This window comes from Somniosus microcephalus, chromosome 14, assembly GCF_052327205.1.
Source record: "Somniosus microcephalus isolate GS21.2 chromosome 14, FLI_Smic_1.0, whole genome shotgun sequence".
NCBI lineage: Eukaryota > Metazoa > Chordata > Chondrichthyes > Squaliformes > Somniosidae > Somniosus > Somniosus microcephalus.
The window spans coordinates 76,914,099-76,938,246 of record NC_141000.1 but is presented as its reverse complement, the minus strand read 5'-3'; the positions used below and the strand labels follow the sequence as shown (position 1 = coordinate 76,938,246).

Below are 24,148 nucleotides of genomic sequence, written 5' to 3'. Positions count from 1 at the left end.
TCACATATATTCTTCCCCAGTCGCAGTTCATGGAGGCACTCTGTTTTCTCCAGTCCCAGTTTAGAGACACTGCACCCTCTCCCACTTTCTTCTCTTTCACACCAACCCTCCCAGTTCATATTCTTACTCTTGTCCCTCTCTTTTCCCCAAATTCAACTCTTCTTCCCCTCCAGCTCATTTCAAACTGATCTTTTTTCCTCCCCTCACACCCTTTGTGCATGCTTGCCCCCCATCCTTAATTCATGCTGGCACTCTTTTTTTTCTTTTGCTCTTCCTTCTCGTTCCTCCCCCGCACCCCCAACCACACAGTTCAAGCTAGCACTCTTTCCTGCTTCCTCAGTTAGTACTGTCACTCCCCTACCCCAAAGTGCAGCTATCAGCTGCTGCCCCTTTCTTCCCTTTCATTGTCATCCATTTTTGTCTGTTCGGTCTCTCTATTGTCACCCATTTCCCCCTCCTTCTCCCCACAGTGTCACTCCATCCTGAATCTTGCTGTGAAGTGACTTGGACGAGAATTCTAGTTCTTGTTGGAATTCCTGCCTACAGTATGCTGCGGTAGGAATCACTATAATAGAGCTTGAGGAGCAGTACTAAGGGGACAGAGGTCTGGTCCACACTGGTTTTTGTCAGCGAACCCTGGCCTGTGGACTGTCGGCTTTAAACGCTGCCAGTTGGCATGGAATAAATGATCATACTTCCCTCATCTCACTCGAGTACTTGAGTCTGGATCATGAGTGGAATTGATAAGGCCACAAACACTGGTCTTTTTCTTGGCTTTGAGGAGGGTAAGAAAAAAGCCTTCGTAGATTATCTTGTGATCTTTTTATAATGTGGCATTTATGTAAAAGTAAAAAAAAAGTAATCCCTCTTTAAATGTTTAAATCTTTTTGAAGCTGAAGAAAATTGTGGTTAATCCCTAACAGTACGATCTGGCTTGAGATCACACATTATTCGTAAAACAGTTGAGGTGGCAGTTGAGAATATTTCTGATGTATCTGCATGTTCAACTCTTAACCATTTTCAACACCACCTAGTCTTGAATCTGTAAGATTTGAGGGATCCAGTGTATTAAGAGAAAGGTAGATATTAAAGACTAAACTAAGTAGAAGATGAAAGCATGAGGTTAATGTTTTACAGTTGAGGGTAATATGAAGGTCAGTGGGAATTACTTCTTTGCAAAGCACCTTAGGTGCTTCAGCACACTTATTGCTTATTAATATGATGGGATAAAATTGACTGTGATAATTGCGCACACTTATACATGCCTAAATGTTTTGTCCTAGGTCTTCACATGATATATTTTTAAGCTATGCATTAATAGCCTGCTTTTAAATTGCATACTCCTTGAGGGTACATTGAGGGTAATATTTGGAGCATTTGGTTTCATTGCCTAGTCATTCTACAGTCTGATAGACTTTAACATGTGACATTAATGTTTGTGTGAATTCTCTCAACCAGCTCCTTTCTAGTTTTCTCTGGTACCAGCTGGCCAAGGATCAGATTGTTAACTATTCCTCAATCATTGGGTGCAAGCACAGCTTCTGTGTTAATACTAATACTATTGTGTTGGTGCTGTACTGAGATTTTCAGGACATTGGTGTTGTAAGCCCAATGTAAAGTTACCTTTATCAGGCTGTCTTTACATAAAATGAGACAATCTCCAAGAGAATCATAGAATGGTACAGCACAGAAAGGAGCCTATTCGGCCTAGAGAACCAGAGGACACAGATTTAAGGTGATTGGCAGAAGAACCAAAGACGACATGAGGAAAAACATTTTTACGCAGCGAGTGGTTAGGATCTGGAATGCGCTGCCTGAAAGGGTGATGGAGGCAGATTCAATTGTGGCTTTCAAAAGGGAATTGGATAAGTACCTGAAGGAAAATAAATTGCAGGGCTACGGGGAAAGGGCGGGGGATTGGGACTAGCTGAAGTGCTCTTGCAGAGAGCTGACATGGGCTCAACGGGCCGAATGGCCGCCTTCTGTGCTGTAACCATTCAACCATTCTATGATTATGCCTGTGCCAACTCTTTGAAAGAGTTATCCAATTAGTGCCTGCCCTTTCCCCATAGCACTGAAAATCTTTCCCCATTAACTATTTATCCAATTCAGTTTTGAAAGTTATTAATGAAACTGCTTCCACCACCCTTTCAGCCAGTGCCTTCCAAATTATAACTCGCAGCGTAAAAAAAAACTCCATCTTGCCTTTGGTTTTTGTTAATTACTTTTAAGTCTATGGCCTAGAAATTCAGTATCGCCACGTTTGGGGCGCTACAGCCGGGTGTTCGCTAAATTTAGCGCCGGGCGCAACTTAGCGCCACCTTCGCCGAAATTGAGTTGCATCGCCCCAAGAGGTTGCTGCTGCGCTAAAGCAGGCGGTGCACGACTATCATAAGGCGCTAAGCCGGCGAGCCGAGGCGCTACCAGCGAGGGCGGGCGCAGCGCAGGTGCGGCGAGTTATAGATTGCGGGCAGACACGCTGGCGCCGGTCAGCTCTTAAAGGGGGAGGGTCGATTTGTTTTGCTGCCACGCCCTGCACACTGCAGCCCTGAATCTAGGCCTAGACAGACCTGCTTCAACAACTCAACGCCCACGACCATGGAGAAGGCCAGGGAGTGAGCACAGCGCTTCAGTGAGGGTGCCCTGAAGGTTCTAGTTGGCGCAGTGGAGCGCCGGCGACCTATCCTCTTTCCTGACAGTGGCAGGAGGCCGCTGCCCAGCGAATACAGGAAAGCTTGGAGGGAGGTGGCACACAGAGTGACCTCCAGCAGCATGGTCTCCAGGACACCCACACAATGCAGAAAGAAATTCAACGACCTCACTCAGGTTGTCAGGGTGAGTACCCTTTCCAGTATCCTCTTCATCCCTGCATGTGCACCTCACTTTATGGCCAAAGGGTCCTGAAAAACCATGGCCTAGAAATTCAGTATAGCCGCGTTTGGGGCGCTACAGCCGGGCGGCCGCTAAAGTTTGCGCCCGGCGCAACTTCGCGCCACCTTCGCCGATATTCAGTGGCATCGCCCCAAGAGGTTGCTGCTGCGCTAAAACAGGCGATGCACGACTATCATTAGGCGCTAAGCCGGCGGCCCGGGGCGAAACCCCCGAGGGCGGGCGCAGCGCAGGTGCGGCGAGCTGCTGATTGACGGTGTATTTGTGTTTTTTGAAAGGCCGAGACTGGTCGATTTGTGTTTTTTGGGGGGGCTTCTCTCCATTAGTTTGTAATGTGGGAAGGGCAGAGGTTTCAAAGAAATAAATGTTCTTAAATCGCACTGTCCATGCTTTCTTTTGGAAGTCCTGGTTGCCCTGCTCGGCTGAAGGCTTGTGGAGCGGCTACATTCTTCTTGTGCCTTGCAAGCCATTCCCTGAGAGGGGGCCTAGAACCGACGTTCAATAAGCCGCCGACGGGCGGCCCTTGCACTTTCTGCCTCCCTCCTGTGCTGGTCCTCCTCCTCCTCCTCCTCCTCCTCCTCCTCTGGTGGTCCTCCAATGTCTGGTGGCAGTGGCTGAGTCCTGCGGATAGCCAGGTTGTGCAGCATGCAGCACACGACCACGAAATGGGAGACTCGCTCAGGCGAATACTGTAGGGCTCCTCCGGAACGATCCAGACAGCGGAACCGTTGCTTCAGGACGCCGATTGTTTGCTCAATAATGTTCCTGGTTGCTTGATGGCTGTCATTGTATCCCTCTTCAGCAGGGGTGCTGGGCGCACAGAGCGGGGTCATCAGCCAGGTGCACAAAGGATAGCCTTTGTCCCCGAGAAGCCATCCTCGTGGGTGAGGCTGGGCCTGGAACATGTCTGCTACAGAAGTCTGGCGCAGGATGAAGGCATCGTGGCTGCTGCCTGGAAAGCGGGCATTGACAGCTAGGATGAGCTGCCTGTGGTCACACACCAACTGCACGTTGAGCGAATGGTAGCCCTTCCGGTTGCGGTAATCCTTGGCATTCTGCAGAGGTGCCCGCAAAGCCACATGCGTGCAGTCAATGGCGCCCTGCACCATGGGGAAGCCCGCTAATGCTGCAAAGCCCATTGCACGCTGTTGCTGCTTGACAAGGGCCATGGAGAAGGAGATGAACTGACGCCTCCTTCTGAAAAGGGCATTGGTCACCTGGCGGATGCAGCAATGCACGGCAAACTGGGAGATGTTGGAAATGTCCCCAGTAGCGGATTGGAAGGAGCCGGTGGCATAGAAGTTGAGAGACACCGTCACCTTCACTGCCACCGACAGAGACGTCCTGCTCCTCAGATGTGGCTGCAGATCTCCGCGAAGCAGGTGGCAGATCTCAGTGACCACCGCCCTTCGGAATCGCAGCCTCCGAACACACTGCTCGTCAGACATGTTCAGATATGAGAACTGCTGGTGGTATACCCTGGGTGGGTAAGGCCTCCTTTGCCGACGCCTGTTGCCCCCTCTCCGTCTGGCCATGTCTGCCACTCTCTCACGGCGTCTGTGAGCCCTTTGAATGCAATGGAGAAGGCCAACGTTTGCACCCATTGCAGCCCCCATTATATGTTTCCAATCAATGATATGGCTCTGAAGTTAAAGACAAGTGGAAAGCTGTGGCCTGAAGCCACAAGTACCTGTGCGAGTGTTGAGCCAAACCAGAAAGCTCTCTACCTTTGTCTCTCTGCAAAGATCCGTCTCTCACAAAGAAGGAGTGTTGCAAAATGGCTGCCTTTTCTACTGCAGGAGGAGTGCCCTTTAATTTGCGCCCCGCAGCGACTGAGAACCGTTCCCCTCGACCAGTCGCTAGGGGCGCCAGGCGCACAATAGGCCGGCGCCACTGAATTTCCGGTGTGGGGTGAACAAAGGGCGTTGCACGATGAAATGACGTCAGGATCTGCGCGCGCAGCTGAGCGTGCGCAAAGGCTTTGCGCCGCCGCTAAATCTTTACTGAAGTTGGGGAGAGGCACAGATCGCGCTGCGCCCGGCCGCTAGCCACCTAGCGCCCCACATCTCCTCCTCCTAAGGCGCTAGCGGCTGGCGCAAACAACTGAATTTGTAGACCCCAATACCCAGCCCTCATCCAACACCTATGGGACTCTCATGAAAATCACATGCACAGTCACCACTTTACACACTGTCAAGGCTATTCCACCATGGGAGGCAGTGCAGGCAAGATCAGGGCTTGACACTGTCAGGGCTATTCCACCATGGGAGGCACTGCAGGCAAGATCAGGGCTTGACACTGTACTCGGAGCCCGTCCTTTCTCTTGCAGGGCAAGCTGGCCCATAATCGCAGGCAGCAGCTACGGACCGGGGGAGGCCGTCCTGAACTTAAAGACCTCAGCGACCTGGAGCAGCGAGTGGAGCGGATTATGGGAGGCCGGCTGATTGGCCCTCTCGCCACTGGAGATGCCGACCCCGTTCTGGACAGCAATGGTAAGGTCATCACCTTTTTGACCTCTCTCTTACCACCTGTGCCTCACAGCAGCATCCTTTGCCACTCTCGAACCAATGCAGTGCATTGCAGCACTCGTGTCTCCCTCGCTGCCGCCCTGTCCTCACTCTAAAGCAACTCTTGTGCCTCCCTGCTTTCAGATGCTGAATCGCCAGGTGAGGAGGCGGGCCCTCAAGCTGGCACTGTGAGTGAATCGGAAGGCGAGGAGGAGGAAGAGGAAGCCGGACCATCAGTGCCACCCTCAGCCGAGGCAGCCCATGGCCAAGATGGGGACACGTCTTCCCTTGAGGGGAGCAGGGGGGAAGGGTCTGATGACGGTGAAGCTCCGGGGCCCAGCGGGCTGCAGCAACGCGGGAGGGGTAGGGAAGCTCGGCGGCCTTCTCCCCGGAGGGTGAGTTCGGCCTCCAGTCCTGCTGCAGTGAGCGCAGAGGAGGTGCGGCTCCTTGGTGAAATGGGCGCCCAGGCTGAGCGCAGGCACGTTGAGCTCATGGCTGCAGTGGCAAGGATGCCTGACTGCAAAGAGTCACTGGCAAGGAGTGCGCAGGAATTCGGGGCAGCACAGGCCAGGAGTCTGCAGGACTTCGGGGCAGCACAGGCCAGGAGTCTGCAGGACTTCGGGGCAGCACAGGCCAGGAGTCTGCAGGACTTCGGGGCAGCACAGGCCAGGAGTCTGCAGGACTTCGGGGCAGCACAGGCCAGGAGTCTGCAGGACTTCGGGGCAGCACAGGCCAGGAGTCTGCAGGACTTCGGGGCAGCACAGGCCAGGAGTCTGCAGGACTTCGGGGCAGCACAGGCCAGGAGTCTGCAGGACTTCGGGGCAGCACAGGCCAGGAGTCTGCAGGACTTCGGGGCAGCACAGGCCAGGAGTCTGCAGGACTTCGGGGCAGCACAGGCCAGGAGTCTGCAGGACTTCGGGGCAGCACAGGCCAGGAGTCTGCAGGACTTCGGGGCAGCACAGGCCAGGAGTCTGCAGGACTTCGGGGCAGCACAGGCCAGGAGTCTGCAGGACTTCGGGGCAGCACAGGCCAGGAGTCTGCAGGACTTCGGGGCAGCACAGGCCAGGAGTCTGCAGGACTTCGGGGCAGCACAGGCCAGGAGTCTGCAGGACTTCGGGGCAGCACAGGCCAGGAGTCTGCAGGACTTCGGGGCAGCACAGGCCAGGAGTCTGCAGGACTTCGGGGCAGCACAGGCCAGGAGTCTGCAGGACTTCGGGGCAGCACAGGCCAGGAGTCTGCAGGACTTCGGGGCAGCACAGGCCAGGAGTCTGCAGGACTTTGGGGCAGCACAGGCCAGGAGTCTGCAGGACTTCGGGGCAGCACATGCGGCTTCCAGCCAAGTGCTTAGTTGTACCATGCATTCACTGGCTGGTCTGATGCAGAGACAGATCAGGGCCACACGGGCACTAACTGCTGCCACCCTCGCTGGATCGGCCAGGAATCGCTGGGGCCCTCGCCGCGCCACAGCAGCCCAGCAGTCTGTGCTTCAGCAGATTGCTGCGCATGCTTCAGTGCTGGCCCGTGCGAGTGCCAGTGTCTCGGCCGACCAGGGAGTGCCTGTGCTCTGTCAGGTTGGCAGCATTCCTGTCACTCCTCCACTGCAGCTGCCACCACCTGTAGGACAGACTGCTGTCGCCCAAGCAGAGTTGGAGCAGTCAGCAGCCGGGCCCTCCAGGCCCAGAGCTGGTCCAGGCCGTCCCCCAAGGGCCTCTGCCGACTCACTATCTGACCCTCAGCAACCTTCCCCCAGCCTTGCTGCAGCCACTGGGGTCCCATTGAGGAGGAGCTGCAGGGCGGGAAGGGGCCAATCGCGCAAGCGAGGCGGATCACCCTCGCAGGCCAAAAAGTAGGAGGTGTGGCAAAATGTTGAGTTTTTTATGAAGGCTGAGGATCATGGTCATTTTTGTCTCACTGTTTTGTTCATTTTCTCCAGGTTGTGAGAGCCAGTTATGTGTCTGACTTTTTTGGGGGGTTTCTCTATTTGTTTGTCATGCGGGAAGGGCACAGAGTTTGTTAAATAAAGAATTGTCTTTATTCAGATTGTCCATGTTTGCACTTTGAACCATTTGTTGCCTTGACCGCCTCATGGTTTGCGGAGCGGCTCCATTCATGTTCTTTCAATGGCACAAGCCATTCCCTGAGAGAGGGCCTAGAACTGACTTGCAATAAGCCGCTGACGGGCGGCCCTTGCACTTTGTGCCCCCCTCCCATCTTGGTGCTCCCCCTCCTCCTCCTCCTCCTCTGGTGGTCATCCAATGTCTGCTGGCAGTGGCTGTGTCCTGAGGATAGCCAGGTTGTGCAGCATGCAGCACACTGCACCGAAATGGGAGACTCGCTCAGGCGAGTACTGTAGGGCTCCCCTGGAATGGTCCAGACAGCGGAACTGTTGCTTCAGCACGCCGATTGTGTGCTCAATGATGTTCCTGGTCGCTTGATGGCTGTCATTGTATCGTTCTTCAGCAGGGGTGGTGGGCGCACGGAGTGGGGTCATCAGCCAGGTGCACAAAGGATAGCCCTTGTCCCCGAGAAGCCAGCCTCCTGGGTGAGCCGGGGCTTCGAAAATGTCTGCCACAGAAGTCTGGCGCAGGATGAAGGCGTCGTGGCTGCTGCCTGGAAAGCGGGCATTCACAGCTAGTATGAGCTGCCTGTGGTCACAAACCAACTGCACGTTCAGCGAATGGTAGCCCTTCCGGTTGCGGTAATCCTCGGCATTCTCTAGAGGCACCCGCAAAGCCACATGCGTGCAGTCAATGGCGCCCTGGACCATGGGGAAACCTGCTATTCTTGCAAATCCCATTGCATGTTCTTGCTGCTTGTCCGGGGTCATGGGGAAGGAAATGTACTGATGTCTCCTTCTGAAGAGGGCATTCGTGACCTGGCGGATGCAGCAATGCACCGCGAACTGGGAGATATTGGCAATGTCCCCAGTAGCGGATTGGAAGTAGCCGGTGGCATAGAAGTTGAGAGCCACTGTCACCTTCACCGACAGAGACGTCCTGCTCCTCAGCTGAGGCTGCAGATCTCTCTGAAGCAGGTGGCAGATCTCCGTGACCACCTCCCTTCTGAATCGAAGCCTCCGAATGCACTGCTCCTCAGACATGTTGAGGTAGGAGAAGTGCTGTCGGTATACCCTGGGAGGGTAACGCCTCCTGTGCCGATGCCTGTTGGCCCTCCTCCGTCTGGCCATGATTGGCACTCTCTCTCGGCATCTCTGAGCCCTTTCAATGCAATGCAGAAACGCAACGTTTCCACCCATTGCAGCCCCCATTATATGTGGCCACTCCAGGCTATGGCACTGAGAAATAAATCCAATTGCAAAGCTCTGGCCTGAAGCCAGAAGTACCTGTGCGAGCGATGAGTCAAAGCAGAAAGCTTTGTCTCTCTCCAAATCTCTCTCTCACACAGAAGGAGTGGAACAAAATGGCTGCCACAAAGAATGCAGGAAGAGTTCCCTTTAAATAGCGCCCCCCCAGCCCCCCCAGCCCCACAGCGACTGGGAACCGTTCCACACTCAGCCAGTCGCTGGGAGCGCCAGGTGCAAAGAAGGGGGGTGCCACTGAAGTTCTGGTTAAGGGCGCACCAAGGGCGTTGCACCATGAAATAACGTCAGGATCTGCGCGCGCAGCTGAGCGGGCACTGCGGTTTTGCGCTGCCGCTAGTTCTTGACTCAAGTTCGCGAGAGTTGCAGATCGTGCCACGCCCGGGTGCTAGCCGCTTCACGCCCTACTTCTCGCCCTCTTAAGGCGCTAGCGGCTGGCGCTAACAACTGAATTTCTAGGCCTATGTCCTTTGGTTATCAACCCTTCTGCCACTGGAAACCGATTCTCCTTATTTACTCTATTAAAACCCTTCATGATTTTGAGCACCTCTATTAAATCTCCCCTTAACTTTCTCTGTGCTAAAGAGAACAACTTCAGCTTCTCTGGTCTCTCCATGTAACTGAAGTCCCGCATCCTTGGTACCATTCTAGTAAATCTCTTCTACACCTTCACTAAGACCTTAACATCCTTCCTAAAAGTGTGGTGCCCAAAATTGGACACAATACTCTAGCTTGGGGCCTAACCAGTGATTTATAAAGGTTTAATATAACCTCCTTGCTTTTTGTACTCTCTGCCTCTTTTTATAAAGCCAAGGATCCCGTATGCTTTTTTTAACAGCCTTCTCAACTTGTCCTGCCACCTTCAAAGTTTTGTGTACATACACCCCCAGGTTTTTCTATTCTCACACCCCCTTTAAAATTGTACCATTTAGTTTATATTGCCTCCTCTCATTCTTCCTACCAAAATGCATCACTTCACACTTCTCTGCATTAAATTGCATCTGCCATGTGTCTGCCCATTTCACCAGTCTATGTCCTACTAAAGTCTGTTACTATCCTCCTCACTGTTTACTACATTTCCAAGTTTTGTGTCATCTATAAACATTGAAATTATACCCTGTATATTCAAGTCCAGGTCATTAATATATATCAAAAAGAGCAGTGGTCCCAATACCAACCCCTGGAGGACACCACTGTATACAGTAAACTCTTGTTTAAACGGCACCTAATTATCCGGAATTCTCTAATAACCGGCAAAATTCAGGAGTAGGTTCAGGAACATAAAGGTAAGTTTGACTGTATATTTATGGCTGTGTAACCGGGGTTCTCGTACCTTTTGCCGTGTAGCCATGGCTCCTGCACCTCTGGCTGTGTAACCGCAGCCCCTGTACCTGTGGCCGTGTAACAGGGACTCCAGTACCTGTGGCTGTGTAACCGGGGCTCCTGGACCTGTGGCTGTGTAACCGGGGCTCCAGCACTTGCATCCGTGTAACCGGGGCTCCAGCACCTGTGGCCGTGTAACCGGGGCTCCAGCACCTGTGGCCGTGTAACCGGGGCTCCAGCACCTGTGGCCGTGTAACCGGGGCTCCAGCACCTGTGGCCGTGTAACCGGGGCTCCAGCACCTGTGGCCGTGTAACCGGGGCTCCAGCACCTGTGGCCGTGTAACCGGGGCTCCAGCACCTGTGGCCGTGTAACCGGGGCTCCAGCACCTGTGGCCGTGTAACCGGGGCTCCAGCACCTGTGGCCGTGTAACCGGGGCTCCAGCACCTGTGGCCGTGTAACCGGGGCTCCAGCACCTGTGGCCGTGTAACCGGGGCTCCAGCACCTGTGGCCGTGTAACCGGGGCTCCAGCACCTGTGGCCGTGTAACCGGGGCTCTTGTACCTCGGTAGGTATACCTCTCCGTTATCCGGAATTTTTAATCAACCGGCACCATCCCGGTCCCGTAGGTGCCGGATACAAAATAGTTTACTGTACTTCCCTCCAGTCTGAAACTACTGCTCACCACTACTCTCTGCTTTCTGTCTCTTACCAATTTTGTAACCATGCTGCCACTGCTCACTCCTGTAAGCAGACCTTGCATATTAGCAATGTAACTTTATGTCATGGGCTTAACATACTTTGCAAGTCTGTAGTCCCTGATGCTAATGTTAAAAAATGATACCTCACTCACTTTTCCAGACTTCAATCAACTTCTACCTTGCTACGGCTGAAAATCAACTTGATATCTCCTTCTACCTTCCCCTGGATCATGGATCCCACTACTGAACACCAAGCCATCATTTATAAGACCATTACTGTTCGTATCTCTGTCTTTGCCCCCCACCCCCCCCCCCCCCAACCTCATAGACCCTCAACCCCATACAGCCCGCTTCTGCCTTGTTCTGAAGATCCAGACAGGACTGTCCTGGTAGACCTATCATTTCAGCATGTTCCCTTCACAGAACTTATTTCTGCTTATATCGACTCTCTATTTTTCCCCCCTTCTCCAGTCCTTGCCTACCTCCATCTGCAACTCTCGATGCCCTCTGCCACTAACAAATTGCAGTTTTCTGGCCCAAACTGTCTCCTGTTCGCTGGATGTGCAATTACTCTCGCCTCCATCCCTCACCCCAACGTCCTGCGGGTCCTCCACTTCTTCCTTGAAAAGGAGCCCAACGAGTCTCTGAACACTGCACTCCTCGGCCTGACTTATGGTGAACCTGTGCTCACCTTGAACAACTTTTCCTTTAACTCCACTCACTTCCTCCAGATAAAGGTGTCACAATGGGAAAATAAATGATTCCTAGCTATGCCTGTCTTTTTGTAGGATATGTTGAATATTCTTTGTTCCAGTCCTACTCCGGTCCATCTCTCTAATCTCTTCTTCCATTACATAGATGTTTGTGCTGTTTCCTGTTCTCGCCATTGACATCTATTGCAAAGCTGTGGTGCCTTCTTGTAGGTGGACATGTAAACTTGATGTGGGAGTCACATCTGGACAAGTGGGACTGTACATTGTTTCCTAGTAGCTAAGCAAAGGGCATATTGATGGAGGTCTGGAAAAGAGTAACCCACCTGCCCTTTCGTAGTAAAGTCACAAGTTTGGAGAAAGTTGGACATAAAGTACAATAAAAAGATAAAGCATTGCATAATTAGTTACAATGTACATGGTAATATTACTTAAGAAATAACAACAGAAAATGCTGGAAGCACTCAGCAGGCCAGGCAGCATCCGTGAAGAGAGAAACAGAGTTAACGTTTCAGGTCTGGGACCCTTCTTTAGAACTGGGAAAGGCTGGAGATGTAACAGATTTTAAGCAGGTGCAGAGGCAGGTGGAGGGGAGGATCTGAAGGAATAGTCTGTGCTGGGGTAGGAGGCAGGAAAGATTAAATGTTGCAAATGGGGATGGTAGAATCGTACAGCCCGAAAAATGGGGGCAGGGGTTATCGTCTGAAATTGTTGAACTCGATGTTGAGTCCAGAAGGCTGTAAAGTGCTTAATCCTACTCTAGCACAGACTGTTTCTTCAGATCCTCCCCTCTTTCCCCCCCACCTCTCCCTGCCTCTACACCTGCTTAAAATCTGTTACATCTCTAGCCTTTTCCAGTTCTGAAGAAGGGTCCCAGACCTGAAACGATAACTCTGTTTCTCTCTCCACGGATGCTGCCTGGCCTGCTGAGTGTTTCCAGCATTTCCATTTGTTATTTCAGATTTCCAGCATCTGCAGTATTTTGCTATTGTATTGATATTACTTAAGATCTGTTTTATATTAGCAAAATTAAATTGAATTCAAGCAGGCTGCATTTCAATTTAGTGTCTCTGTTGATTGAATGGGCCAGAAATTCCAGGCCAGAAGCGTGAGTGCGCTCGGGGTACTCACGCTTCTGGCCGTTGGAAATGCCGGCGTTCAGCAGGAACAGCGCATGCGGGGAACGCCGGCATTTCCAGACCTCGAGCGCGTGCGACTGCACAGGCAGCGCTTGCGCAGTGAACTTCGTGGATTTCATTCATGAAATCCGTGAGGGTAAGTCCTCAGAACTTACACTGAAAAAAAGCAAGTGTAAAGTGGTTCATTGGCTGCGGAGGAAGATATATTTTATCGTGGAGCTTTTGAAATGCAATATTTTTGTTTGGGAAAGGGAGGGAAGTTATTTTAAGAAATTTTAAGTAAGTTTTAAAGTTTAAATTTTTTTTTTTTAAAGGGTTTTCAGAACGGTAGGTAGAAGGAGCAATTGTGGCTGTGTGAATGGAATGTGAGAATGAGTTATGTATGTATGTCCACATATATTCCTTTACGTATATGTATGTATGTTTTATATTCCTTTACTATGAATGTATGTTTTTAATTATGATTTTCCAATAAGTTGCTTTCTCTGAAAGTCATAATTAAATAATACATTCATACACATAAGTAAAGGAATATATACATAACACGCAAAGGAATATATACAAACATACATACTTTCAGAAGCTCCACGATAAGAAATATCTTCCTCCGCAGCCTCTGGAGCAACTGTACCCATGCTTTGTTCATGTGTAAGTTGTAATGACTGGACCTCACTGAAAGCATTAATGAAAGCGGCGAATTATACTGCGCACGCGCTGCATGTGCAGTCGCACGCGTTCTGCCTCTGAACCCCTTCGTTCAGAGGACAGGAAATGCCGGTTTTCCCCACATGCACTGTGCATGCTGAAAACCGGCATTTCATCCGGCCAGATGCGTAAGTACCCCGACCGTACTAGCGCATTTGGAAGGGAATTATTGGGCCAACATTTTACATATCAATAAAAAAAAAAATTTAACATTTGCACGACTTGCCCCCTCGCACCTGCGACTGAGGGTCCAAGGAGGTGCATTGCGCAAGAGGTCATCATCGGACGTATCCTCACACTGTTCCCTTTGGGGAACTGTATGAAGTGGTGGAAGGATTTATGGCCGTGATTAACGCTCATTCCGTGACCGTAACCATCTTTGAACCAGCCATTAGGGTGGTTAGTCCTATGGCGGGAGGGTTTTACGGGCTCCCACAACCCATCTGAGGGGGGGGGGGGCGGCCACCAACACCCACGGACGCAAGTATCCCGCTGGATGTCCACCCAGAATTTAAAGTTGGAGCTCCGACTCCACTTGCCGGGACTGTCTGGAGTGGGGTTCAAAACCCTACTCCTTCTGGCCCAGCGGCGGGGATGCTTACTGCTACGCAAAAGGCCCACTCCGCACAAAAGGTGACACCCATACGTTTCCTGCGCCTTTTCCCTCCCCGTGACTGGAGCCCTATGCTGCCATTTCACGTTGCTAATCGGATTGGGCCTTTGTCATAGCGGTAGGATCCCTGCCGCTGGGCCAGATCAGGGTAGGGTTTCGAACCCCGCTCCAGACAGTCCCGGCAAGTGGAGTCGGAGCTCCGGCTCTAAATTCTGGGTTGACATCCAGTGGGATATTTGCGTCCGTGGGTGTGGGTGGCCCCCCCTCCTTGTATAGCTTGTGGGAGCCCGTAAAACCCTCCTGCCATAGGACTAACCGCCCTAATGGCTGGTTCAAAGATGGTTACGGTCACGGAATGAGCGTTAATCACGGCCATAAATCCTTCCACCACTTCATACAGTTCCCCAAAGGGAACAGTGTGAAGACACGTATGACGACGACATTGCTAAATAAATAAATGGAATTTAAAAAATTCTTTTAGGGCTTTTAAAAGTCTTTAAATTGCTTTAATTCTCTTTAAAACTACTTCAGATTACTCAAAATAATGTAAACATTTTAAAAAGTTTATAAAAGTTACCAAAATCTTCAAAAAACTTCCAAAAACCTATTTAAACTGCTGCTTTGCATGTAAAAAAGCAAAGCAGCTTGACAGAAACATTGGGGGCGTGTCCAGTGAAACTGAGACCTCAAGGGGCGTGTCTCACTTACACTGCACGCTCCTGGGTCCGCGCTGGCTGCGCTCCTGGGCGGCGTGACGTCATACGCTGCCCGGGATTCTTGCTTCAGTTTCTGGAAGTGCAGGCGTCCCTGGAGCTGATCGGCAGGAGCGCGGGGTAAGTGCAAATACGGGGCTTGCACGCGCTGCAAGCCCCGTTCTGGAATTTCTGGCCCAATATGTTTGTTTAGATGCACTCATCAAATTTTAGAAATCATTGGTGTATTACCCGCAGCATTGCTCACAGATTTGTATGGATGGAAATCTTAACACTGTACTGCTTAATATGCTCCTGTAATGTATAGAGGATGTGGAATGAAGATTGCCTACTTCATAAGGTAGTCTTCATTCTATAAATAAAGTTAATCTCCCATGCAGCACAATATCATTCCCACAGGAGCATATTTTTGTGGGGCTTAGTGTTAAATGGTTTGTTAGTTTTAGTTTAGTTTCAGATTAAAGTTTGCATTTCAGGCAATTAAAATTTTGCTTTAACAAATTAAGGAATCAATTGTGAAAGTAACAGTTTATAAATTACAGCAAAAACTGAAAATGTGTGTGGTTTTTGTGTTGATAACTTCTATCTATTCTTCCTCCTTTCCCTTTAGAATCGCGAAGAACAATTTTCATTTATAGCAGAATGGTATGATACAAATGCTAGTCTAATTCGGCGTTACATATTTCTGTTTTATCCAAAAGATGGATCTATTGAAATGGTAAGAGATTTGTTTTGCTTTTTCGTGCTGTTTTTTGTATTTTTTTTAACGAAGTGTCAGATTGGACCCAAATTCAATCTCTGGTCTCTGCTATGGTGGCCAACATTGGCTTTGGCGGAAATAACAGAAATTCAATTAGTCTCAGTACGCAAGTGAGTGTAATGCTGAACCAAAATATCCATTTTGAGCTATAATTCAATGTTACAAGTACACTGGAACCTTCATTATCAGTGTCCCTATTATTCACCATTCTGATTATCTGCCAAAGCCTTCTCCGGACAAAGCCTAACACAAAGCATCACTCCGTTGCGCAGCTTCTCTTTGTTATTTGTATTTCATATTTTTTTCTCGGATTTTATCTCCCTTTCTTGATCAAATAAAACAAAACTTTCTTTTTTTTTTAAATTATGATAATTGTATTAATTTCTGTGCTAGGATCTTGTGATTATCTGCCAATTTTATTATCCCTTGGGGATTCTTCAATTTGTGATGATTAATTGAGGTTCCAACGTATAGATTAAGACTGAATTTGAATTTAAAAACATTGGTAATTTGTGGGCTGGTACTAAGAAAAAATGATCATGAAAGCTATTGCATTGTCCCTTAATATATATATATATTTAAAAAATCCAACTGTTTCATTAATACCCTTCAGAAAAAAACAACCTGCTACCCTTGTGTGGTCTGCACATGACTCCAAACTACATACAGTAGTTAATTTTAATGCCTTCTGAAATATCCTAGTAAAGTTACTCACTCACTTAAAAAAAAAAAAAAAAATAGCAACAACACCAACTAGGGATGAGCAATAAATGTGGCCTTACCATTGCTGCCCACATCCCAAGAACAAAAGCAAACCTTAACCTAATGACTAGTACAAGGCAGTAATATACTTTAGAATTGAGAATACCTTGGTAAACCACTACAGCAAAGCTTGACTGATTTACTGACATAATTTTGGTTGCAACCCCTTGCTGATATGCAAGTCTCTTCCTTATGTATTTTATAGCTTGCTGGAGTCTGGGATCATTCTATTGGACTGGGGAGGTTCATTTTGTATCGATTTTTCAAAAAGGGCAGCTAGTCACGACCAGGAATTTGTAGACCCATTATCTTGATGTCAGTTATAGGCAAGTTGTTAGAAGGGATCATTAGGGATACTATGTATGATCACCTTGAGAAGGGGTTATTAATAATAATAATAATAATAATAATTCAACTTTATTGTCATTGTACACACAATAAGGACACACAATGTGGCTTCGCGAATAGAAGGTCATGTCTTACCAACCTGGTTGAATTCTTTAAGAAGGTTCCGAGGTTGATGAATGATGAAATATTACGGCGGCTAGGAATGGGGCAGGTTGGGGTCTGATTGCTCGATCCCGATATTTGAACTCACTCTTTCCAGAGTACTTGCGGTCCTGGAGTGGCATAAGATTGATTTCGGACAAGGCAACTCGGGTGAATACGACTTCCATTGCTTGTACACTTTTTTTTAAATTGCTACCTCCAAATTTCGTCAATCTATTTGGCCCTTCCTGCGAACAGCCCACCGAGCCCCTGCGGGGCTCATTTGCATACCAGCGCCTGTCAGTCAGTAACTAATGCGAGTTTTCTGTTTTTGCCACTCAATTGCACTCTGGATAACTTACACGCACATAAAGAGGCACACCAGCTCCCCCTGCCACCTGATCCAAGTGAGGAGTTTAAGAGCTAAAGGGCTTACAAATTCATTATAGCCCAGGAATGGGTGGTATCATTAGAAAAGTTGAAGAATTAGTGCTTTAGACTGCACGCAAAATTCGTGCTCACTGCTCAAAAAAATGATTGGAGTCCTAAATCAAGTCTTAGGCCTAGAAATTGGGTTGGGGCGCCAAAGTGGTGCAAAAGTCGCCTGAGCGCAGGATTTAGCGCAGCGTTCGAGGCTTTAGCGATCGTCAGATATTCAGTTTCATTGCCCCTCGAGGGACACGGGGCGAGGCTCGAGGCGCTCCGCGTCCCTCTTAGGGCGCTGAAACTGAATATCGCAGCGCAACGTGCCGCAGCGCCACACGCTGCGGCATGGCACGCTACGGTACTGCAGGCCTTCCTCCCACTGTTAAGGGGGAGGTGCCTGCAACAGCGCGAACCCCGATCGCGAGTGCCGGCAAACGAGTCCGGTACCAAGGAGAAGTGCCGGGCTCTCGGGAAACAGCCGGCAATGCCGTGGGGGGGGTTAGGAGGCCGGGGACGGAGGTGCTGGCAGGTGGCCGCCCCGCACCTCCACCTTAACTTGCGCCGCTGCCGGCACAGTAAGGCCCCGTGAACCGGGCGCGGGTAGCGAACGGCGCAACTGCGCCGTTCGCTACCAAATATCGCGAACAGGGCGCGAATGGAGCGCTGCGCACACCAATGACGTCATCGGTGGCGGCGCAGCGCAAAAGACTAACGCCACCATTATCGCCCCAACTCAATATCGCGGGAGGCGCAGCCAGTGGCGCTACAGCCACTGCCTGCCTCTTTAGGCGCTAACAAGTGGCGCTACTCACCCAATTTCTTCCCCTTAAAGCCCAAGCTCATTGGTGTTACACTCAAAGGGTGGACCAATATCAGGTGCAGTCTAATCGCAAGTCATGATTGCCATAGGCTTTTTTCAGTACTTAAAGGAGTGGCTCATTGATGCTGCAGAACCTCATTCTCAGCATTGCTGGCTATGCAGCTGCCTCAGCAAGCAGAAGAAGGCACCGGAGGACTGAAGCAGCTGTACTCATGGCAGATCCACACCCCAGGGAGAAAGCCCGCAGATTGGAGGTGTTGGTGTTCGCTGTGGAGAGACGGAGGGCGGTGCTCTACCCGGCAAGTGGCAGGAGGCCCTCGACGCAAGTCTTCCACACCATGTGGAGGGAGGTAGTGCAGCACTTGGGCAGCACTGTGGTCCCCAGGACCCCCACACAGTGCAGGAAGAAATTTAGTGACCTCACTCGGGTGGTCAGGGTGATTGAATGCTTCAACAAATGCTACATACCATCATCTGAACCACAGTCTTCACACACAGCCCAAAGCACCCCACCCCAACACTCACCCAGCAACAATATCTACCTACCAACACTCACCCACATCTCGCACCTTGCACACAATGTCAGCTATTCAACTATGGCAGACACATCACCCAAACACATTGCGCCACACTCACTCACACTTTCCTTTCCCTTGCAGGCCAAGGTGGCTCACAACAGGAGGGAGCAGGAAAGCGCAGGCGAGGGATTAGCCGACACCCAACCACTGTCTGCGCTGGAGAATAGAGTGCTGCAGATTATTGGGCGCCAGGTGGTTGGCGCCGTGGCCACCGGCGACATTGACCCCTTGGGGACAACAACAGTATGTTCATCCCTACTCCTCCTTCTCACATCCCACTTGCCCCTCACCCCACAAACGTTTCGCACTTTCCAGCTAATCATGCTGTATGCATGCATTTCTCCCTTCCTGCCCCCCTCCTCTCACCTTAACCTGACTCTTGTGCCTTTATGCTTTCAGATAATGAGCAAGCACCTAAGCAGCCTGTCCCTGAGGGCACAATAGAGAGTGAGGCGGGAGAAGAGGAGGAAGAACACACCGTGTCACTGCATGTCTCACCCGCAGGCACCAGCTCAGATACTGGCACTACACGTTCTTTAGAGGCTAATCTAGTAGTGGGATCTGCACAGAGTAATGCACCGGGGACGAGTGGACTGCAGCAAGGCTGGGGGAAAGGGTAGCTCGGGGGCCAGCTCTCCGGAGGGCGAGTTTGCGTGTGTTCTGCTGCACAGGACTCAGATGAGGACCTCGATGGGGAGGCGTGTAGAAGAAGGGTGCTGGGCATGCACATGCACATGGAGATGATAGGTGCAATGGCAAGGGTGCCCGAGAGCCTCTAGGCAATGGTAAGGAGTGTGGAGGAGTCCACCTCCAACATTGCACAATGTTCTTCGCACTCCATGGAGCCCATCATTTCCAGTCTGCAAAGGATGGTAGACTCCCAGAGAGAACGTGGTGACCCAGACTGATGCTGCGTGTGATGGGCGATCTGGCAGCTTCAATTGTAGCACAGGCGGAAGCGACGCAACGACTTAGTGCTGTAATGCAGTCTATGCTTAGTGGCATCCAATCTCAGACTGCTCTTGATTTCTTGATGTCACGCAAGCTCTGACTGCTGCCATCGTGGCTGGGTCTACCACTGTCCACCGGGCTTTCACTGTGTCACAGCAGGCCAGCAATCTGTGCTAGGGATGCTGAGGTGCTGCCCCAGGGAAGTGTCAGTGGGGCAAGAACCTCCTGTCCTCTCTCAGGATGACAGTATTCCTGCTCCAACCACTGCCACTCTGCCATTGCCCTTGTTTCTGCCTCTCATCCAGCCAGCCCATACTGCTGCCACCCATGCTGAGGTGGCGCAGTCTACAGCCGGGCCTTCCAGGTCCAGAGCTGGTCGAGGGCGTCCTGCAAGGCCATCTGAAGTCTCTCGCATGAACACTCAGCAGCCTTCTACCAGCCCTGCTGCAGCCACTAGTGGGCCAACACTTCGTAGGAGCACCAGAGTAGGCAAAGGCACAGTAATGAGAGGCATAAGGGCGGCGGCAGGATTTGGCGTGTGGGGTTGGATTCGCCTCGGCAATGATGCTCCAGCGCCTCGTTAGCCCCATCTGCTGGTGCTAACGGGATGGGCTAAGGTACCGAATTTTTCCCCCAGAGATTTTGAGCAGTTCCCAAACTGCTTACTCATTAGTGTTCTGAATATGCTTTTTTGGTCCATTTATGTTTTTTGCTTTGCACTTATTGAAACCTGCAGTTGATATTGGCTAAGTACCACTGTCTCACCCCACTGAGGATTTTCAGACCAAGCAGTCAGGTCGACTTGGGGGGTGGTATGGCTTTCCCTATGGGAATACCTCTCCATGTTATTATGGAGGAGAAGGAAGAGCAGCAGCATTTCAAGAGAAGGCGAATCAGGTACCATGATAGATAACTGCCTCCTACTTGACATTTATCTCTCCCTCCTAAAGAATCTTCAGGCAGCATAGGTCCCATGAGATCCTATGAAGAGCTCTTTGCCAGAAGGGTTAACTTTTCCAAAGCTGCAATTGGCCACCCCTTGTGACCCTCTGAATGAAGATCTCAAGCCACGCTTATTTGCAAGTGCTATTTTGTCTGGCTATGAAGGTCACCACTGCCTTCAACTTTTGTGGCTCAGGCTCTTTTCAGGCAGCTACAAGGGATCTCTGAAACATAAGTCATGGAGCATTTGTGTGTTTATGTATGGTGCATGGTATATACAAAATAAATAGTTGTAAATAGTCTGTGTGTGATAGAACTGAGAATTAAAAGTATATGGTATAGGACAAATGTACTTATAGTTAGGATTTTGGCTGGATTTTTGGAATGAAGTAGGGCACCTATTACTGCTCCTGACCTTCATTACACTATGGATGAAATAAAAATGGTCTAAGATTCTATGGATTATATATATCTCCCTTCTCTAGTATTAAGTTGACTATGGACAGTAGACTTTAGAACTAGAACTAATTTGTATCTTTTCAAGTTCCTTGTACATGGATACTTAAGGTTCAAATTTGCATAGTTTCCAACCTGGTGCTTTATTAAATTTTGCAGTTTCATGGCAATTTGATTTTCTTTAACCAAACAGAAAAAGTTTGTTTATTTCTTAAAGGTAAATTCTTTGCTCATCAAGATGCCCCCTACCCAAGGGGGGGATATCAATGGGTGAGAATGGCACAGTTTCTTAGAATACACCAGTTGATGCTATTTTATATTTGTGCAAAATAACGTTATTTTATCCAAAATATTTTTGACTTAAGAAAACTAAATGAAAACAGAGAACTCAGTTGCCTTATCTATCAGTATGTCACTTTAGAATTACCCTCCTCAAGCAATGTTATGGGACATGATGATCACTTGAGTATGAATTCTTCACTCACCATGCATGCTTGTTTTCTTTGTCCATAAATACGATTTTGGATTAAGACCAACATGGTGAAATGCTGCTGTTATTCAGAGATGGGACTGGGAGCTTAAAATACCTAGGGGGAGAAATTCGGTTGTTAGCGCCACCGATTAACGCCTAAAGAGGCCGAGAAGTGGGGCGCTAGCCAATTTCCGGGCGGGCGCAGGGCGCCTAGCGCCTCGCCCCATATTGAGCATGCATTTAGCGCCGGCGCTAAATCTTAGCGCCCGCTCATGGGCGCAGGCTGATTATGACGTCATTTGAGTGTGCAACGCCTTTTGGGCGCCCCGGACCGAAAATTCATTGGCGCCCCCCTCCGTAGCGCCTGGCACTAATAGTGACAGCTTACCTGGAACCTTACCAAGTCGCTCTCGGGCTGGAGGAGTGTTATTTAAAGGGGACTGGTGTGGTTTAAAAGCGGCAGCCATTTTTGGAGCACAACTTCCTCGAGAGCTACAAAGAGTTGCTGAGCTGCACACTGAGAGCCATTTGACCACTGAGCCAGCGCAGGCAGATGATCTTCAGCCTTCTGACCATCACCTTGCTGTTGGTGAGCCTTGACAACGGGGAACCTTCCTGTGGGCACTTATTATGGGGGCTGCATTGGAGGGGAACGTCCTGCTGCTGAATCATCTGGAAAGGGCACTGAGACGCTGGGAGAGGGGGGCGGGCATGGCCAGACGGAGGAGGGCCAACAGACGTCGCCACAGCAGACCTTACGCTGGCAGGGTTTTCCGACAGCAGTTTTCCTACATGAACATGCCGGAGGAGCAGTGTGTCAGAAGGCTGCGATTTAGAAAGGAGGTGGTGACTGAGCTGTGCCAGCTGCTTCAGCCAGATCTGCAGCCTCAGATAAGGTGCAGGACATCTCTGTCGGTGGCTGAGAAGATGCCTGCTGGCCTGAACTTCTACGCGAGCGGCTCTTCTCAGGCTGCGTGTCAGAGGCTGCTCAGAAGTAGCTTCTAGGCCCCTCTCACGGAATGCTTGCTGCCATTCCAAGAACAGGAATGGAACCGGTCTGATACCCCCAAGCCTGTGAAGGGCAAGATGCATGTAAATAGCAGGTATGGCCATTGTAAATGAAGAAAGTGTTTCATTACACAAAATGTGGTTCCTTCAAACATGAGAAAGCTATGGCAACAGAAAGCAAAACTAATACACTGACACATAACTGCCTCTCACAGCCGGGAGACTGTCCAAAACATAAATCACATTCCGACCATCTTCCTTGGCCTTGATTCCACTGCGCCAACCAAAGCATCCAATGCCCCATCAGTGAGGCGTTCTGCCCTCTGCCTCACCCTTTCCACGTCTTGCTAGGCTGGTGCGCCACAGGTAGGCTCCCACCGCTTTGAAGGCCTACAAGGCAGTGAGTGTGTCTGGTGATGCCAATTGACCTGCCCCTTTAAGAGCTGGCCGGCGCCAGTGTGTCTCAGGGAAAGTGATTATTGACAGCACCTTCGCTGCACCCCGCCGCCGTGAAATTGGGTTGCACCGCCGGGTTAGCGCCTTAAGAGTAGCGTGCAACGCCTGATTTAGCGCCGCAATCACCTTTAGGGGCGCTGCAACTCAATATCATGCTAGGTGGCGCTAAATTGCGCCTGGCGCTAAACTTTGCGCATCGCCAGGACTAGCACCCCAAACGCGGCTACACCGAATTTCTAGGCCTTAGTCTGTTAAAAGGATGAAACAGCTAATCACTCTTTAATCCCTAGAAAATGGGATGATACAAATAGACTTTGAAATCGGATTTTCATTACAAATCATTGCAATACAATGTGGTCACCAGCCACAACAGATATTAACTAAATCTGCATTCGTTCTCATACCAACTTGGAACGTAGAATGCCTTTCAGTTTTGTCTACATTTAACAGTGACAACACCTACTATTGCACTAAAATATCCATGATACAATGGGACCAATACTGTGCTGTGTGGTGCTCCCAGTGCTGCTGTGCATTGGGCAGTAGTGCCCCACATTATTGCCAGGTCTCTGATTCTCCTTTGGGTATTCCCATCCCCCCCCCCCCCCCCCCAAAATCCTCTTAAGGTTCATGGCCCATTTGGAGCCTAAATCCTACTTCTTACCCAGTTTTATGCCCCCTCGGTGTATCTGAGGCGCTGCAGACTGGATGGAGACAGCTTGCTCACCTCTGTATATGTCACTTTGCTAACCCTGCAATTAATGGAGCCATTGGTACCACAAGCTCATGGTGGGCACCAGTCCTACTTAACCTGAGCACTAATCTATTGGCTCATAAGGTTTTGTTGGATTTACCTCAAAGGCTAAATGAATTGCTCATGTGGTTTCTTAGGCACATGTGCTACCACTCTGAAAAGTGCATAGTTAAAATGGTGGCAGGTGAGAGTGCGTCTGGAACGTAGCAGTAAGTACTCTACTGCTATTTTAACCACTTGCCCCCTTCATTCCTGTGGGGCGGGCGGGGTTAAAATCAGGGCTTAGAAGTCAGTGAAAGCAGCAGAAAGGCGGCAAGGTAGTAATAACCTCTGCATTGTAGGCATGACAGGTAGCAGAGCAAATCTATCTTTCTATGTTAATTAAAAATCCCTCTAGGTGGGCTAGTGAATGTATATTTTATTTTGTAACACAAATTGTACTGATTGTACCAAGGTTAATTTTGTCATACTCAACGTCTGCGTGTTTTGTCTACCATGGAATGAAGCAGCTAACGAACCAAACCCAACAATGCCTTGCCTAATATTAACTTGGTCTGCTTTCAAAGATATTAAAGCAATACATATGCTTAAGTAACAGAGATCCAGTCCAGACCACAAGGGTGTTACACTTCTGGGTCCCATTACTGCACATAGTAGG

At 49.9% G+C, this 24,148-nt stretch overlaps 1 protein-coding gene across 1 annotated transcript in view; it reads left to right on the top strand.

Moving 5' to 3' along the window:
* The first annotated feature begins 770 nt into the window (after nt 1–770).
* nme7 (NME/NM23 family member 7) overlaps nt 771–24,148 on the top strand; it is a 234,253-nt gene continuing 210,875 nt past the window's right edge. The window contains exons 1-2 of the mRNA XM_086006730.1: nt 771–785; nt 15,227–15,334. Coding sequence (XP_085862856.1) covers nt 15,332–15,334 — 3 coding nt within the window. The 5' untranslated portion in view covers nt 771–785; nt 15,227–15,331. The remainder of the gene's footprint in view (nt 786–15,226; nt 15,335–24,148) is intronic.